The sequence below is a fragment of the Balaenoptera musculus genome, chromosome 3 (assembly GCF_009873245.2).
Source record: "Balaenoptera musculus isolate JJ_BM4_2016_0621 chromosome 3, mBalMus1.pri.v3, whole genome shotgun sequence".
Classification (NCBI taxonomy): domain Eukaryota; kingdom Metazoa; phylum Chordata; class Mammalia; order Artiodactyla; family Balaenopteridae; genus Balaenoptera; species Balaenoptera musculus.
In genome coordinates this window covers 86,972,898-86,993,015 of record NC_045787.1, presented here as the reverse complement: position 1 = coordinate 86,993,015, position 20,118 = coordinate 86,972,898, and the positions used below count along the sequence as shown (strand labels likewise).

Sequence of the window (20,118 nt, the reverse complement as noted above, 5' to 3'; positions counted from 1 at the left end):
AAAAATCTTCCAAGGAATACTTCTTTTTCCTCCATGAATTCCTATTTGCGGAATAGTTTTATGTTGTGCATAACTTCTAGCACACTGGCTGTGATTACAGGGTAATTAAAAGTATTTGGAAAACCTTATGTGACTGAACTTTTAAAAACAGAGCAAGTGCTAGCTTCGGCAGCACATACACTAAAATTGGAACAATACAGAGAAGATTAGCATGGTCCCTGCGCAAGGATGACACACAAATTCATGAAGCGTTCCTTATTTTTAAAATAATTAATTAATTAATTTTTAAAAAATTTTAAAAAAGAACAAAAATCCTAGGTGATCCTTTGTAAAAGCAAAGTGCTTTTCTCCTATGTTTCTCTTTTTTTTCCTCTAAAAGATATGTACTGTACTGTTTTTATTTCTTAATCACGTGTTTTCTCTTGGCTGTTGCCTCTTGAGTAAGCTAAATATGTGTGTAATATCTATTCATAACTTTTCTGTGTCATGTAGGGAGGAAACCTGATGCTCATGGCCTTTCATCAGTTTTAGGACAGTTTTTATCCAGTGATTGATTATCTGATTTTATGTGAATACCGGTTTTTGTTGCCTATGAAATAGCATTTGATCTGGCTTGTACACTGAAATCAATTTGTGTTATTTGCTGTCTGTAGTCTGCTCTGTGTGTCTTTAATGTTCACGTGTGCTTGTAGCATACCTAATACAGAGTCAAGTGGCAGGAACACAAATAGAATATTGTATTTGCTTAGAGTTTTTCCATAATCAGATGTAAAATCAGGTGTTTTGAACTATTTGAAAAGACCATGAGAACAAAATAAATGATATGAACATTATTTCTGCACTAACTTATTTCATTTTGTGGTGGTCATACAAAATGTTGGATCTGCTAACTTTTTTGGTAGGTAATGGAGGAGGAAAGAGAGCTATGTATATTTGATACGGTAGAAAGTAGACTTTTTATTAACTATTTATAATATTATAATCATCTAGGGCCTTTATTTTTATCCTTAGTATGTAAAAATTAGTTTTTAAAGTCATATGTAAAACATGGTTGTTGCCTGTAATGTTTTATTTTCCCTTTTTTATGACTTTATTCAAATATTACAGTAAAGCGAAATGACACGGAATTAGGTTTAAAAATTTCCCTTCATAATAAGCTGTATCAATCATAATTACATTGTTACTGTCTTAAGTTTTCTGTTGTAACAATGGAAGAGCTTACCCATTTTTATCATATATCTTTTTTTTTTAAATAGCCAAAAAAATGTTTATTCAGTTATTCTGAGGAACTTAGAAATGTTTATCATTCCATTAAAACAATATTCTATAAAAATATTTTTAAAAGAAAAATATGTCTTCTCTATAACTAATTTAACCTTCAGTAATAAATTATGTGAAGTAAAATTGTATAAAATTTCCTGACATTTTATGAAGATACCTACAAATAAGCCAGACAGCAAATAAAATATCTGAAAGACAGAGATGGATACTCAGTAATTTTTTGATGGATTACACACATAGGTATCAAATTACTTGATCCTTACTTTCTAGAAAAGGTTAATGACTCTTTTCGCTTTTACCCTTTTACTTAACTGTTATTTATAAAGATTAAAACAGGGGCTGCATTGAAGAATGCATATGCCAATGTGTCAGTTTGACTGTACAGGTTTTTCTGATAATTCAGGGGACTGAGCCACGCTGTTAATCATTGTTTTCAAAGTTCATTCAATTCTGTACTACATGTTCCACTACGTCCATTAGAGCAGAGTACACCATTCAAAAACCTTTTAACTGAAATGAAACCAGAAAAGACTTTAAATCTTACATATCTATATTATGAAAATGGCCTATATGTATGCAACAATTCATTTAAAATGTTAAGAATAAAACATTTTAAAGTAAAAGATTTTAAAGTTCTTATGTGTACGATTTTTCTTTCATCTTTAATCAGTGTTACAGATTTTTAAACCATTTTTATTTTGAATAAAATTTCACAAGATGTGTACTTCAGTGTTATCAAAGTCCCTCATTAATAATTAAACCATGAGCAATATTACCGTTCTTTTATAATGACCATCTGTCTATATTCTACACTTTCATTACATTATTTTTTATGTAACTAACATATGTTCATTATATAGCACATGTTTACTAATCCTTTATTACCAAATGTAACACTACTCTTACAGGAATCTCTCTCTTTCATCACTTTGGTTTTAAAAGATGTGCTAGTCATAAATGTATTTAATTAAAGTCATTTAGGTATTAGAGCACTTGAGTTTAAAGCAGGGAATATAATACCTTTTCCTGAAACACCTTGAAAGAGGTTTGTTGAAAGGAGAGGGCTGTGGCATTCCTCAAACGCGGACCTCCTCCTGTTATAGTCCTGGCCAAACTCTTGCTAATTTAACTTGAAACGCATTAGTGTAACTCACCATTTTTTGTGTGTGTTTTAGGTGTGTGGAGGTCATTGCAAAGGAAGGACAAAACCTGAAAGAGCTGTATTTGGTGTCCTGTAAAATCACAGATTATGGTATGTAATGAGCCATTGTCCTAATCATTTTCAAGAATAAAAAGGTACAAGATCTTTGAAAGCTTTTTTAAAAGAAATCAAAAGCTACTAACTCATAGAGACTATGAGATTTATCTTTACTTGTACTCTCTGATCATACACCCCCGAATCAAGAAATCATGAAAATGGAACCAGAGTAAAAATGAACATGTATATCAGTTTATCACCACATATAAATTATACACACATATGTGCACATGCACATACACACTCACATAGGATTAAAAAGTATGGCTAAAATTGCTGTACGATGAAAATAAATACTAGGATAATTAAATATTTGATATAATAAATATAACTAAAGAAATTATTACATTGAGTTGATTTACTTAATTTAATGTCATGTAAAATGCATTCTTGTGCCATTCCAAATGCCAACCTTCTTAAATGCCTTAAATTCTTTAAAACGCTGGAAACTTCTAATAGGAAGTTAAGATATACAGGAAGTAAAGGGTATACATTTGTTTGTAAGAGTTTAAATTATCTTAATTTTAAATATCCCTTTAAAGTGGAGAAAAGCAAGTTGTTTTATAAAAATATGAAAAGTATGAAATCATCCTATTGGAGTAATAAAGAAAAGTAACCTAGCCTTTCCTTTTTCATTCAGCTTTATATATTTTTTCCTATTAATTTGCATATGTAACCTAAATACAGAGTTTTAACTAATTATTTGGCTTTGTGGGAGACTAAAATGGTTTCCATTTTTCTTTTCTGATTTTTAAATTTGTTCCCTTAAACTGGAGAATATGCTTTCTGCCTTGAAGGGAACTAATAATCCATTAAGTTTTTTATTGTTAACTCCAACATATGCTAATAACTGACTCCAATCCTAAGATGTCATACTGACCATCTGCCCTGGGTGGGAGAGTTGTATTTTATCAGCTACTAAATTCATCCTTTGGAAAAATTCTATGAAAGCTGTAACAAAAAATAAAAAATAACATAAAGGATTTGGCTTGAAAATAACCCTAGTTTCTTTTCAAAGTTTATTTTTTGAGAATGATAAATGTCTTACATGGATTTATCCATAATGTTTCTGGGTTGTTGTCTTTTTCCTAATTATACCATGAGAAAGGAGTGTTTTGATATGTTTTCTTTTTCCTTGTAGTTTGTTTTCTGGTTTGGCATATTAGATTGCCACTTAGATACAGTAACTCTAAAACCTCCAATATCTCCCTATTGTCTAGGCCTTAGAGTGTTCTCTCTGCCCAACACAGGGCATATCCTCAATACCTGTAGATTTGTTAATTAACTAGTACATTCATTCGTTGCAAACTCTTTACTTGGCATTCAAGATCCTTTACCATTAGTCTCCTACCTGCCCCTCCAACCTTACTTTATATTTCTCCCTTTTACCTGTTTGCTGTCAATGTCAGATTGCTAATTGCCAGGAGAGCTATGGATTAAGTTCCTTAGAATGAACTCTTCAAGGTCCTGCAGTGGAAAATGTTGCTAAAGTTACACTCTGTCCCAGTACCAGTTAAGTTAGCCCGTGCAAAGAAATGTTCCAGAAGATACGGAAAAGAGAAAAAGCTTTGGACTTGGGACAGATCTGGGATCAAGTTCTGTCTTCGTTCCTTGTTCTTTGGCCTTAGGGAAGTTCCTTCACATCTCTGAGGCTGTTTCCTCATTTGTGAATTGACTTCATGCTCCTATGTGTACCTGGTACCTAGTCTAATGATTAGCACAATGTATACTGCTGAGAAAAATTGCTTTCCTACCGGAGTGGGACAGACAAAAGATTCACACAAAATTCTTCTACCTCACTTTCCTTTCCTTGGAAGGAAGGGAGGTTTATTGCTATTGTTTATTGCTATTGTTTAGTGATATTCTCAGGTTCTGATATTTTGAGATCTCAGGATTTTTTTTCTCCTAGTGAGGTGAAAACTGTTAGAACTTTGCCCATGTGGTTTGCATTTATTCCTATCTCTGAATTATTTAGGTCAGCGGTTCTCAACCCTCTCTGCACATTAGGATCACCTGGGGAGTTTCTAAAGCATTCTGATGCCTGAACCTTACACAAGACTAATTAAATCAGAATTTCTAGGAGGTGGGGCCCAGGCAATAAAACCTGCCTAAGTGATGTCAATGTCCGCCAAAGTTGAGAACCACTGATCTAGTCTAGTTGAGAGGAAGTAGAAGTGAAAATTTTGAGGACTTCCTCCCTCCACCCAGACAGGAAATCTATCACGGTTTTTTTCATACCTCAGTCCCTCCAGCTTTCAAGCGCTCTGCCCCACCTAGTCTCTCTTCCTTCTTCCTTGCGGTTTTCAGTGTTCTAAGGATTTGTGGCGAAAGTCTCTGTGCATCTGTTGGTTCTGTTTTTCAAAATGTTTGGGCACAGTTGAGGATGAGGGGGAAAGGTCAGTAGTTTATGAGATTTTACTATAATTGCTACTTGATTTTAAAATTAAAAGAAATTACTAAACACTCAGCTCAGCGCATCTTTTTTTACTCTGGCACCATGCCAATAACACGTGCACAATTTTTGTCAAAAAGACAGCAAGAAAGATTCTTCATTGTAACCAGAGAAACAGCATGTTATTGGAGGTCATTGCTCTACTAGGGGAGGCTGTGATCCCTTGCCCTGTGTTAATTATAAATTTTAAGAAGGAAAAGCAGATGCTTTCTTCCTTCTTTAACTGGATAATTAAAGACATATTCTGTGGGACTTTTTGATTTTTGAGGCTACTTAGAAATTGTAAAATTTGATGTACACCTGTTACCAGGGTAATTTCATCCTTTAAGAGACTACTCCCTAATTCTGCTTCCTATTGCTTTGCTCATATTCTAGCTAGTCTCCTCCTCACCTCCTTTTTCTTTGGTGCTGTGTTCGTACTTGTTTTCAGTACAGTATTCTGAGATTTTTGAAGTTTTTTTGCAGGATGCATTGATTCAGAAACAGCAGCTCTCCTGGCTTATCATTTGTAATTTTTCTCAAGATTCTCACAGTTGTTGAGTGTAGTATTATAGTACTTAGCAACACCTGCCCAGGCTGTTAGGAAGTTATGTTCATTTTAATTGATATATGATACAGTTGTCATGAAGAAAACTATCATTCTAATAGGCTTCTTATTCCCCAGATTGAACATAGATCTTTATGGTAAAGGATAACAATTATAAACAAATCAATAATTCAGGCACAGCTAAATGGAAAATACAGTCTTGGGAAATTGCTCCCTAAAGAGAAATCTAAAATTGTCACTCTTCTATCACTAAACAAATAAATGTTATAGGTCGTATCGTGGGAAGAAAACTCAAACTGAGTCAGAGAAGTAGGTTAGAATTTGCCTCTTCTTTTCTTTGTGACCTTGAGCAAGTTACTTAACCTCTTAGTTTTGTCATCTGTTAAGCACATGATAATACACACCATAAAAGGTAGTGAAAATGAATATAAAACATCTGTGTTGTGCCTGGTGGCATAGTGGATAGTCACTAATTGGCAGTTTTTTTGTTTTTTTGTTTTTTTTTTTTATAAATTTATTTATTTATTTTTGGCTGTGTTGGGTCTTCGTTTCTGTGCAAGGGCTTTCTCTAGTTGCGGTGAGCGGGTGCCACTCTTCATCGCGGTGCGCGGGCCTCTCACTATCGCGGCCTCTCTTGTTGGGGAGCACAGGCTCCAGACGCACAGGCTCAGTAGTTGTGGCTCACGGGCCCAGTTGCTCCGTGGCATGTGGGATCTTCCCAGACCAGGGCTCGAACCCGTGTCCCCTGCATTGGCAGGCAGATTCTCAACCACTGTGCCACCAGGGAAGCCCGGCAGTTTTTATAATTATAGAATCATCTCTTTTTCTGAAGAAGAATCAGCCCTCCTCCTCCAAGTGTGGCTTTCTGTTTGTGGGAATCATTATTTAGAAGTTTGACCTGTATTAGTCTCTACATGCCTAGTTGACTTCCACACCTAAGCTATCTAAACCAGATTCTTATTAGTGGGGAATAAAAAGAAAGATGCAGCGAAAAGTATAAAATCTTTAATTTGTCTCCCTATCTTAGGTTTCTTCCTTATCTCTTCTTTATGTTACCATCATTTTTGTTTGGATAATTTCCTCTTGGCTTCCCTTATGCTTTTGTTTTTTGTTCTTATAATAATTTATCAATTAGTAATTTCCAACCAACCTTTCTGCTCACCTTCAAACACTTTTCTGTTGAAAATTCTCCTCCTTCAGAACAGTGTATCCTTAGGATTAAAGGGAAAACAACTTGTATCATTCAAGCCTACAGAGGTCAGAGCCAGTCTTACTCCAGCTGCAAGGCATAGAACATGTGGTATAGTAAATGGGATGGATGAATAAAGCCCGTATCTCCATTAGCATCTCCGTAGTGAAGGTTACCAGTGTGACCCTGTGTCAGGGAGCAGTTGTAAAAAGGACCCAGGTTCCTTTCTGGGTTGTTATCACATTTCCTTTGACTTTATTTAGCACTCCTCAGGGCCCTTGAAATACACTCTAGAGGATATCTTTTTGCTTCCCATCTCAAGTTGTCAAATAACCTTTTAATTAAAGAGGACTGTAAACACTCAACTACTGACATCGATGTCTGGGGCCTACAAGTCTCTGACAACCCACAGGCTCATCTGGGCCGCTCCACATTCTCCTGTCACTCCCGCAGGCCCTGGGGCTGCTCTCTGAGGACTGTCTTTGACTGCCCCTTACTCTGCTTGCCAATGCGCTTCTGCCTGATCTGGGACTTTTAAACCTAACCCCAAGGCGTGCCATAAAAGCTTTTGGATTGCTCTGGGCAAAAGGTCTTCCAAGGCAAGGAGGTCATTTGTTCCAGTGGTTATCATGTGAGATGTCATTTCAGTTGGTCTGCCACACGACAGACGTGATGTATATTCATTCTGTTCACAAATATTGATTCAGTACCTACTATGTGCTGGGCTCTGTGCTAGAGGCAGGACATGTAGTTTCTGCATTCCTGGAGCTTTCATCCTGTTGGGATCCAGAGGACAGGGCTGGCCTGCTTATTAAAAAAAAGAGAGAAAAAAAAAAAAAAAAACAGGTAATGCATCTTTTTCCAGACAAGAAGAATGGCAGGGAGTGCCTGCTGCCATAAATCTTTGCTTTGGTCTAACCCGTACCTCACCCCAGCCTTGTTGGCCTTCTGACGCTATTGAAAGATTAATAAGTTGTACATTCGCTACCTCTTCTTGGAATACCAGACCTCTTTAGCTATTAGTTAACCCAAATTGGGATCTGGGATACATTTTCAAAATAAGCACACTGAAGAAACAAAAAGAGATCCCAAGAAGCAGTCTGGGTTATACTAGTATCAGGAGTGTTTCATTTTTTTTTTTTTTTTTTCTTGCCAAACCAACACTGATATATTATTCAAGAAAAAAATCTTATACCAAAAATAATTTTGCTCTTTCTTACACCATCTTATTTTTCATATTATTAGGTATGCATTACATACAATGATGTTCCAGTTAAAATTTAATTCTTGGTTTTTTCTTTTATGTTTTGTCTCATTTTCAAATTGTATTTCAAACTGCTCCAAGGTTGCTGGGTAAGATTCACCTCCTTTTGTCAGCAGGAATAACTCTAACAGTTTTCAAGTGACAGAGAAGAACTTTAGAAAATACAGTTGCAAGTCAAAAAGAATGTCTTATTGTTTACTGTTGATTATTCACACTTTCTCTCCATTCTGTCATTTAAATATAGATAGCTTTTATTGTTTCTAACAAAATAGTACTAAATTGCTAAATCTTCTACTGTTGCAAATTCCCCTTGTTTTTATGTCCATCTTAAAAGTTATTTCTCTCCACTTCTAATTCTTTCATTCCTGGAATTCCTCACTATTGTATTTGTGTCTACTGTTGTACTTAGCAAGGGTTATTTTCTCTTTTTTCTTTCTTTTCAGTAATTGTCATGATTTTTCACCAGAAATTTGGTATTTAATTATAACTGTTTTCTAAATGCTTTTTTTTTTTTTTTTTTTGCTCAACAGCAAAGAAATTGTTGACTTTCTTCCCTATTTCCTAGGTCATCCTAAGCCTGCAGCTATATAACCCTGAAATAAAAGACTGAACAATAACCATGCTTATCATAATAGACTTTCATCTCAAATGTATTGAGAAGCACTTCTTAAGACTTTTTTTTTTTTTAATGAATTTATTTATTTTATTTTATTTTTTTTGGCCTGTTGCTGCGCACGGGCTTTCCTCTAGTTGCGGCGAGCGGGGGCTACTCCTCGTTGCGGTGTGCAGACTTCTCATTGCAGTGGCTTCTCATGTTGCGGAGCACGGGCTCTAGGCACGCGGGCTTCAGTAGTTGTGGCTCACGGGCTCTAGAGCACAGGCTCAGTAGTTGTGGCACACGGGCTTAGTTGCTCCGCGGCATGTGGGATCTTCCCAGACCAGGGCTCGAACCCGTGTCCCCTGCATTGACAGGCGGATTCTTAACCACTGTGCCACCAGGGAAGCCCTTAAGACATTTATTTTAAGAAAAGTCTCCCATAACCAATTCAAAGGCCATCTCTAGCTTCCTATATAATAGAGTTCTTTTTTTTTGATTAAGGAATCTTCTAACTTACATGTAAAAGACGAATGGACCGGTTTCTGTGCTTGCCCCTGAACTTTCTTACACCTCCAAATACATTAATGTTGTTGCTGCAAATTATTTAGTTTATTAATTTTTATAGCCAAATACTCAGTTTCCATATACAACCGAATCACTAGCTGAAATATTAACTTTCCCACTTTCCTTCTCTCAACTGCTTTTAGCATTTCTAAAATAGAGTGTTTGATTTTAGTATTAATTAGCTGTTTTAGCGTTAATCTTATGAAGGAGTCCTGTTCCAGATATAAGAAATTTGTCCCAAATCACATGAAAAGTCATTTTTTGGAGTTCCTATTTTTAACCCCCACTGCTTAGTACCCTTAAGTATGCAGACTAAGCATTTGTTTTCCTTGAAACATGCTGTAGTATAAATAGAGTGATTATTGACCATTATCAGTATTGTATCAGCAATGAGTAGATCTAAAGGGGACTACAATAAACACCAAGATAACTGCAATAATACTAAATTTCTAGTATCCCACAAAATAAACAATCTTCTAATGTTTAAGACTTCTTAAAAATAGAAATTTTGAGTGGTAGTGAGTTCTCTATTACAAGAGTTATTCACACCGAGATAATCTCTCGAAAAGAATATGGAAAGATGGAAGCACTAGGTAAGGAATTGACGTACATAATGTTTAAATTTCTTTCTAATCCTGGGATTTATACTGGACCAGTTCCATTTTTGTTTCATTCAGCAAATGTTTACTGTATGTTTACTGGCTGGGTGCTGAGGAGAATACAGAGATGGGTGAGAACTATATACTCTTACGTAGAGAAAGAAGACATAAGCAGTGAAAATGTTTTCCAACATATTAAGCAACATGATGGTGTCAATTTTTTTTTTTAACAAATAAGCCCTACAAGATGTAGGGGCTCAGAAGGACAAGGTCATAAGAGGCTGAAGTCTTTGAGGAAGGATTTTTGGTGGAGGAGGCATGGGAGGACAGATATGAGAAGCAAGGGCATTTGAGGTAGTACAGCCTTAGGAAAGGCTCAGAGCAAGAACAGGTGTCTGAATGGATGAGTTTGTATGCATTGGTTAATCTAAAGAAAGAGCAGAAATCATCCAAAGTGATTACGTGCACACACAGGCAAATTTTGAAGAAACCTTATGAAAATATTCTAGTTGAAAATTCAGGGTAAGTTCCAACTTTCATCTAGACTTTTCCTGTCTTATTCACCATTCCCATGGTAACAACTTCACTTAACATATATAAAAGGAAACACTACTTTGGGTTTTAACTACTAATCAAGTACCCAGTTCAATTGAAAGAAGTCAAGTGTAAATTTTCATAATAATATAATAGAATAGTTACAATTTATTGGATATTTTCTGTGGGGCATTATTCATTTAATCCCCTTAGATATGGACTGTTAGTATTCAAGCCTAGAGATGTGGAAATTGAGGCTAGGAAAGCCTCAGGTTCACACTGTCTGTGAATAACCATATGGTATGGATTCAGTGTTAAATATCTCTTGGATAACCACTCATAGGTCAGTGATATGCTTAGTAGTATTTATTACTAGAAAGCTTTGTTGGATTTTCCCAGTTGTCAAAGCTTAAACAAGGTAACTGAATCCCATGATAACCATGTTTGTCCATCTGTGTATAAAAAAACAATGTCGCAAAGCAGCTACCCCATGAGATCTAATTATATAGTTATAGAACTTAATAGGTTTAATGTGCTTATTCACTATAACTTTGTTGTGCTGCCACCAAATATCAGTTATATTCTATGATTGAACATTCCCTAGCTGGAAGATAGAGACTTTCATTGATATTCAGTGTGTATTCATGTATTCAATAAATGTTTTCTTAATTATTTCAAAATTGTATATAATTCTTCATGAGTTAAAATTTTTCTTACACTCTCTTCCTAAATTATTACCAAAAGCTTATGAAGGAAGCAGAAATATTACTTTTTTAATAGATGAGAAAATTGAGCCCAGACAGGTTTTAATTAATTAACAAAACCGGAACTATAATCTCCTCACTCCAAATCGTTTACTGGATTATGTGCAGATAACTTCTTAAATTTCTCTGCTTTTCATATAGAAATGATTTCTTCATATAAATGATCCTTTAAAAGCAATTTTAGTTAATGCCAAATGACATGTTTCATAGCATTTTTTTTTAACATCTTTATTGGAGTATAATTGCTTTACAATGGTGTGTTAGTTTCTGCTTTATAACAAAGTGAATCAGCTATACGTATACATATATCCCCATATCTCCTCCCTCTTGCATCTCCCTCCCATCTTCCCTATCCCACCCCACTAGGTGGTCACAAAGCACAGAGCTGATCTCCCTGTGCTATGCAGCTGCTTCCCACTAGCTATCTATTTTACATATGGTAGTATATATAAGTTCATGCCACTCTCTCACTTCATCCCAGGTTACCCTTCCCTCTCCCCATGTCCTCAAGTCCATTATCTACATCTGCATCTTTATTCCTGTCCTGCCCTGAGGTTCTTCAGAACCATTATTTTTTAAGATTCCATATATATGTGTTAGCATACGGTATTTGTTTTTCTCCTTCTGACTTACTTCACTCTGTATGACAGACTCTAGGTCCATCCACCTCACTACAAATAACTCAATTTCGTTTCTTTTTATGGCTGAGTAATATTCCATTGTATATATGTGCCACATCTTCTTTATCCATTCATCTGTCGATGGACACTTAGGTTGCTTCCATGTCCTGGCTATTGTAAATAGAGCTGCAATGAACATTGTGGTGCATGACTGTTTTTGAATTATGGTTTTGTCGGGTTATATGCCCAGTAGTGGGATTGCTGGGTCATATGGTAGTCCTATTTTTAGTTTTTTAAGGAACCTCCATACTGTTCTCCATAGTGGCTGTATCAATTTACATTCCCACCAACAGTGCAAGAGGGTTCCCTTTTCTCCACACCCTCTCCAGCATTTATTGTTTGTAGATTTTTGATGATGGCCATTCTGACTGGTGTGAGGTGATACCTCATTGTAGCTTTGATTTGCATTTCTCTAATGATTAGTAATGTTGAGCATCCTCTCATGTGTTTGTTGGCAATCTGTATATCTTCTTTGGAGAAAGAAATGTCTATTTAGGTCTTCTTCCCATTTTTGGATTAGGTTGTTTGTTTTTTTGATATTGAGCTGCATGAACTGCTTGTAAATTTTAGAGATTAATCCTTTGTCAGTTGCTTCATTTGCAAATAATTTCTCCCATTCTGAGGGTTGTCTTTCCGTCTTTTTTATGGTTTCCTTTGCTGTGCAAAAGCTTTTAAGTTTCATTAGGTCCTATTTGTTTATTGTTGTTTTTATTTCCATTTCTCTAGGAGGTGGGTCAAAAAGGATCTTGCTGTGATGTATGTCATAGAGTGTTCTGTCTATGTTTTCCTCTAAGAGTTTTATAGTGTCTGGCCTTACATTTAGGTCTTTAATCCATTTTGAGTTTATTTTTGTACGTGGTGTTAGGGAGTGATCTAGTTTCATTCTTTTACATGTAGCTGTCCAGTTTTCCCAGCACCACTTATTGAAGAGGCTGTCTTTTCTCCACTGTATATTCTTGCCTCCTTTATCAAAAGTAAGGTGACCATATGTGCATGGGTTTATCTCTGGGCTTTCTATCCTGTTCCATTGATCTATATTTCTGTTTTTGTGCCAGTACCATACTGTCTTGATTACTGTAGCTTTGTAGTATAGTCTGAAGTCCAGGAGCCTGATTCCTACAGCTCCATTTCTTCCCTCAAGATTGCTTTGGCTATTCAGGGTCTTTTGTGTTTCCATATACAAATTGTGAAATTTTTTGTTCTAGTTCTGTGAAAAATGCCATTGGTAGTTTGATAGGGATTGCATTGAATCTGTAGATTGCTTTGGATAGTATAGTCATTTTCACAATGTTGATTCTTCCAATCCAAGAACATGGTATATCTCTCCATCTGTTTGTATCATCTTTAATTTCTTTCATCAGTGTCTTATAGTTTTCTGCATACAGGTCTTTTGTCTCCTTTGGTAGGTTTATTCCTAGGTATTTTATTCCATAGCAGTTTTTTAAAGTACAGATATTTCTAAAGATACACAGTTGTATCATTCTCAAAAACATAAGCAATTGTTCTCTTCTTTAAGTTCTTCCTTAAACCTGGGCTCAGAAGTTCCTGGGGCCTCAGAGTCATCACCTGCGTCAGGTGCCCCTTACTTTTCTTCCCTTAGGAGAGCCTCTTCCGAGAATGTCCTCTGAGAAGTCAAAATTGAATCTCTCTTCAGTGTGGCTTTGCTCTCTGCCTCCTTTATGCTGTTTAGCATCAGTGCTCCTCATTTTCTGAAATATCATGAGAAGTAGGAGCAGAAAGGGGGTAAAAACCCAAGGGCTGCATCTCTTCCTCCTAAAGCAGTAAATTATATCTACAAGTGCTCTCTTAGGGTCTCACCTTCTCTTTAAGATAATTTAAGATAATTTTGCCCTCCCCAGCTGTGTGTTTGACTAAATCTCCTTCACTATTTACTGGTTAATTAGCCTACTTAAGACACTTGGCATCTGATTTATTTTGGGGAAAAAAAAAAAAAGGAAAAAGCAAAACAAAACAAACGTCCTCCAAGTTTCCCATTAGAAAATGATAGTAACACTCATAGCAAAATATAAATTAAACATTAAACTAATTGATTTTACTGTATGTCTTTCACAAATGAGTCTCACATTGTTATATCCATTAACACTGGTAGGATTAAACCTTACCAGAAGTTCTTTCTCTTTTTATTTATTAGCAGGACTTCCTTATTATTAAGAGCAACTTTCCTTTATTGACTTCTTGGTTTACTTGAGTTCAATTTATATAGGAAAGGAAGGAATAATACATGATTCTTTCTCTTTATTTACCAGTTTTTAACATGCTAATTTCATTTCCATTATTCTTCAAAGGTGACCAATGAGGTGTTGTTGTTGCTTTTGTTTAAGTATTATTAGAAACTCAATAATCCATTGCAGTTATTTTTAAATTGATACTCAAATTGTCCTATCTTTTGGTAGTACATGCTTCTTCAAAATTGTTCCCACGTCCATTTGACATAGACTGATTATGTCAAGGTATGCCCGGCTCATCTTGTGCATTTCGTGCTGGAGACATGCCATCAGCTGTTTTTCTAAAGAACTTTGGCTCTTCGAATGAATTAGGCTTCTTTAAAAAATGTATCTTCAAAGTCTGTGCTGCTCTCTGAATCTTACATCACAGTATTTTCTGTATTTTAGGCCTCCAGCTTAAAACCTATTTTAGATCTCATCACAAGTCCAACCTTTCCATTACAACTCAGTAACATCAGCCCCCTGGGTTTTAGAGAATCCTCATTTAGGGATTCTCGACACACTAGAAATTTCTAGTTCCTTACACAGGCATACCTTGTTTTATTTTGCTCTGCCTTATCGCACTTTGTAAATACTGCGATATTTACAAATTGGAGGTTTGTGGCAACCCTATGTCGAACAAGTCTCTTGGCACCATTTCTCCAACACATTTGCTCATTTTGTGTCTCTGTGTCACATTTTGGTAATTCTCAAAATGTTTCAAACTTTTCCTTTATTACTTTATTTCTTATTGTGATCCGTGATCAGTAATCTTTGACGTTACTACTATGACTCACTGAAAGCTCAGATGATGGTTAGCATTTTTTAGCAGTAAAGTATATTTTAAGTTATGTACCTTGGTTTTTTAAAACATAATGCTATTGCACACATAATAGACTACATTATAGTATAAACATAACCTTTATATGCACTGGGAAACCAAAAAATTCGTGTGACTTGCTTTATTGCAATATTCACTTTATTGTGGTGGTCTGGAACCTACCCTGCAATAGCTCCGAGATATGCCTGTATGCAACACTCTCTTAATTCTACCCACATTTTCTGCTTTTGGAGAAATTAGGGGTGGAGCTTGGGAAGGAAAGGTACTTTTACATTTTAGCTACCCCATCAATTTTCTGGGGATTTCCTTCTAATTTTGTCTCAGATATTCTGCATTTGTTTTAAGTAAGTCCTAAAATATGACCTCTTGGACCCATTTGGAAATACGTAGAAAAGTGTTCAAACTGTATGGTGTTACATAATCTTATTCAGGGCTTTTATACTTCCTTGTTCTACCGTGAAAAATACATTTTGCATTTAAAGTGCTTGTTGGATTTTTCACTAAAGTTATTTCATCACTTACTAGAATGACGAGCAGTTTGTAAAACACTGCTCTAGTTCATCTCCTTCAAAGTATAGATAAAAACTAGACCTCTCAGTCAGTGACCTGCTTAAGAGTAGAAAACTGGTGGATTTCCTTGATTCAAAATGGACACTGTTCTTGAGGTAGAAGGTGCCAACCTTCCCAAGCTCATCAAATCCATTGTGTTGATCTTATTATCTATGAAATAAGGAGTTAATATTTCTTTCCTATCATATCTTTGGGAGTAAGAGAATCAAATAGATTCTCTTTATGATTTCACTTTAGGATAGATATTAAATGGAACTTTCACTTGAGGCAGAAAGGTAGTTTGGTTAATTTAATTTCCTAATTAAGTCAAACTTACTTTTAACTTGAATATTAAACTATTCATTTTAGCCCATATCCTAAAACATTCCCTTGGCTTTTTAAGACTCAGTCAATGAGAATTTATCTGTCAAATGTGTTCCTTTTCTTGGGTTTATCTGCATGACATTAAATAAATAGTTTGAACTTTTCAACTTTTCAAACAATTGTGTTGAGTTTGATGTGGCTGATCCAGCCTATGTGCCTCTGTGTGCAGTGCATGCCAAATGCCTGAAAGCAACTTGTCTTTCATTGAGAATGACTGAGTATGGGCAGAGAAAAGGAGATTTTAAAAATTAGAAATAAGACGTAAACAAAAAAGTTCTCTCTGTCTTCAGGGAGTTATGGTACTCTTCTATTTTATATATATTAATATGTATGGCTTTTTTCAATGAACTACCTTCATACTGATATGATGTAAATTTTGCTTGCCAAAAATACTTTTATATGGTAAATAATTCTTAGAAGCGGAAAAAAAAGTATGTAGAAAACTAGCTAAGTACTGTTTGATGATTGATACTTGTGATATATTTTTAATCATCTCTATCTCTTTCTTAGGTTAAATTTCCCATTTTCTTTCTTTCTATTATCTCTTTCCTCACATATGGCTCTAGGAGCTTCTCCAAGAAAGCAGTTTTGCTTTGAAGATATTTCACTTCCTCTCATAAAGGATTCTTCTGTTCTTTTAGATTTGAAATCACAATAATGCCCTCATAGGATCCAGCCCCTCTTCTGCCCTCTGTTTGAGAATCTTTCTGAAGTCAGCCTTGGAAAGTCAGATTTGGAGATTTGAAGTCCAGAGGTGCTTCTCTGGGCTACTGAGGATGAGACGGTCACGCAGGAAGCAGCTCATGACCAAGACAAAACCATCTAGAATAACACTTTCTGAACATAATTGAGGAGAATATATTTGAAATTTTAAATCATTTATATCCTATAGTAACCAAAAACTTCTTTTAAATGAATGAGAATACAGTAATCTCCCTTATTCATGATTTCAGTTACCCACAGTCAACCTCGGTCCAAAAATATTAAGTGGAAAATTCCAGAAATAAAGTTTGTAAGTTTTAAATTTTGTGCCTTTCTGAGTAGCATGATGAAATCTTACACTGTCCCACTCCATCCCACCCAGGAGGTGAATTACCCTTTGCCCAGTGTATCCAGGTTGCTTACTGTATCCACCCACTAGTCATAGTAGCCCTTTCAGTTCTCAGATGATTATTGGAGTATAACAGTGCTTGTGTTCAAGTAACTCTTATTTTACTTAATAATGGCCCCAAAGTTGCAAGAGTAGTGATGATGGCAATTTGGATACTCTGTTACTGTGCCTAAATTTATAAATTAAACTTTATCATAGGCATGTATGTATAGGAAAAAACATAGTACATGTAAGGTTCGGTGCTATCCAAGGTTTCAGCATCCTCTGGGGGTCTTGGAACGAATCCCCCACAGATAAGGAGGGACTACTGTTATATATATGTATTGATAATAGCACATATATATTACAATAGCATATATATGATATATATATACATATATATCAGAATAAATAAGATTCAAGCCAATTTTGAACAGCAGTAAGGAACTTAACATTTCAGCTCTACAAAATAAATGAAGAGTTTGAAATTCAATCAGTCCTATTTTATGTTGAGGCAAATGTACTTGGCTTTTTTATGAGAATCATACCTTCTGCACTAGTTTACATAAGAAATTGGGTGAAATCCTCTAAAGCATTAGTTTTCAACTTTAGGATTACAACACACCTTGCAATCAAGGTTTGCAAAGGATTTTCTTTCTAAAAAATTAGAAATTAGAACAGATTCAGTGATTTCTTCTTTTCACTCACTTGGATTCTGATAATTTCTTCTTGAGTGGCAGAAAGAGAGATGAATTTAGCAGGCATGCTGAAATTTGCACATAATTTGTGGCTTCTTTGCTGTCAGAGCATTCGGTGCGGTACTTACCAGTATACCATTACTAATTATTTACATGCTTACAAAATATATTATTCTGAAGACCAGTCCTTTACTCCACATAGGGATATTCCCCTAAAATTTACTTCCACATTATTTTGGGGTTAGAGCAAATTCAGGGAATGTGCATGAGTATGTGCTACACATGTCAGTATTATCCATCACATTCATCAATCTGTGGAGGAAAACGTGGATTCTAGAGCTGGGGGCACTGAGGACAGATAGGGCATCAAACACAGCACAAACCTGGAGAAAGATCCCCCCGACCCACAAATTATGCAGAAAGGCAAATTATGTGGAAAAAGCCTTTCAATAATTATACCGCTTTTCTCACATAGCTCATACTTCATCTTTTCGTTAAACAGAATGTTGATTTGAAATCTATTCTAGTCTCTCAAATTTATGAAAAAATAGAATTTTTAACTTTTTATTCAAGAAAATGATTTTTATTTTTAATAGCCTATGTAGCATATACCTTTAAATTAGTTATTTTAAGATACAGCATTTAAATTAGATACCTACTGTAATTTCTTAAGGTTTCCTGATATATCGCAAGCCTCTGTAAAACATGTTTTACATGCAGTGGGCTCTACAAATATTTACCTCTTTTTTTTCAACTTCAGGAAACCAGTTGAAAATTTTAGAATTGGACTTTGGAGCTGTGTAGTGTGTTTTCATACTATTACAAATCTATCTAAATCTACAACCTGCTAGGCAAGATCGAATCCCTTCCAGCTTGTGATTGTAATAGATGATTTGTACAGACTTGAGTCTGTCTCACAGTTGCATTTAGTATTTTCTGAACCGAGTTTCTGTTCTGTGCCAAGCAGCTTTCTAACTGTGCGTGTTCAGTCCACTGATTGACTGACTGAGAGCTAAATTATGCTCGCTAACACATACTCAATTCCCAACTACTACAGAGAAGATGGACTCCAGGTCCAAAATTGGACCCTCACTAACAAAGCCTGCTTTCTGCCACTAGTAATACTCACACAGTGAATGAAAATTCAATGACCTATATTCTTCCGTTTAAACCCTTAAAAATTTAAATTAAAACTTTGTCAACAGTAATTCTACCATACTGAGGCAAAAAGAGCGTTCCCTGCAATCTGGCAGCACTAAATGTAATTCATAACTATCAAAAATCCGTTTTCTCTGCATAACTTTTAAGAATGCTCCTGATGTCTTGAAAATTCCATGCAATTTTCTTTAAAAGGTGGTTTGGAATGCCACTGTGCATCTTGAAGCCCACATACAGTGAGTTAAATTACAGCAATAGCATATTTCTCAAGCACCATATAGTTGCAAATCCTTTATCGTGAAGTACATTGTAAAGGATTTTCTCCTTGAACAGTGAAGGAAGTTGAACTTTGGGGTTGTTTCAATTTAACACATGATGTGCTGCACACTTAAAGATGTGTTTTGCCTTTCCTCCTTTTTCTTCTTTATTTGTTCCTGCTCCCTGTAAAAGGAATTAAGTATGTAATGCTGATTATAAAACTGGATCCTTATTATCACTATTCTCAGAGCATCATTTCCCCACACTGGCTTATATAAGTACTTACTTTTCAGTGGGTTAATCTAAATGCAGAGTGGAAGGCTGTTTACTCTTCACCATGTCTACCACGTCTTTGTTAGCACTACCGGTGTTCTCTGACTCCGAAAGGGCATCACTACTCGCCTAGTTACTCCAGCCAAAACTTAGGTGTCTCTGATGCCTCACTTTTCTTCATACCTCATCAACATGCATTAACAAGCCAGGTCAACTCTACCCTCGAAATGTATCTGGAATAGAGCCAGCTCCACTGATAACTGCACTGGCCACTTAATAGTATCCCCTATTTGTCTTCTCCTTACCTTACAGTCTATCATGGAACAGCTACGATGAACTTTCTAAAATATTCTTGGGCGAATGAATGAATTAAAATGTTATTAAAGTTAATTTGTTCATGACTTTAGCAATATTGTTGTTTATCCCGGGTTACATGTAGGCCTAAAACCAAAAGCAATACTAAAAGTTAAACATTTAGGCGCCTTGCCTACCATGAGGTCGTATTAGGTTCAACTAAACACTTAGACATTTAGCTGTTGTAGGGGGCACTTGGCACAGTCTACTCAGAAGGGCGAAGGATGGGGAGCTCAGCTTGCCATAGGGCAGTGTCAGCTGGTCCTTTTCTGTGGGAGACCTCGTAGCAGCCCATTCCACAGCTCACCCGGCGGCCAGGAAACATCTTCTTTCACCAACCAGGTGAAGGCTCAAGTACCAGGAGATGAGATCCACATTGCGTGGGTGTGGGCACTACTCTGGCTTAGAAGCTTCAAACCCCTGAGAACTAATAATCTTTTAAAACAACCAATAGGCATGGCATCTAGCATCCCTAACAGTTACACATCCAGTTATAAGAATGAGTGTACTCAGGGAATCTAAGCAGTGGTGTCCCCACCAGGTATTTATAGTTCCCTT

General features: G+C 35.8%; 1 protein-coding gene and 1 non-coding gene across 4 annotated transcripts in view; both read left to right on the top strand.

Annotated features, from left to right (window-relative positions):
- The window catches only part of FBXL17 (F-box and leucine rich repeat protein 17), a 472,180-nt gene that overhangs the window by 308,124 nt on the left and 143,938 nt on the right, over nucleotides 1-20,118 (top strand). For 2 of the 3 annotated variants that reach the window (XM_036846590.1, XM_036846589.1), the window contains one exon: nucleotides 2,457-2,533. In XM_036846590.1, coding sequence (XP_036702485.1) covers nucleotides 2,457-2,533 — 77 coding nt within the window. Of the gene's footprint in view, nucleotides 1-2,456; nucleotides 2,534-16,370; nucleotides 16,654-20,118 lie in introns of those variants that run through there. The other variant, XM_036846592.1, reaches the window with a different exon arrangement.
- LOC118893761 lies at nucleotides 157-263 on the top strand. The gene has a single exon (XR_005019601.1). It is a non-coding gene; the product is annotated as a U6 spliceosomal RNA (small nuclear RNA).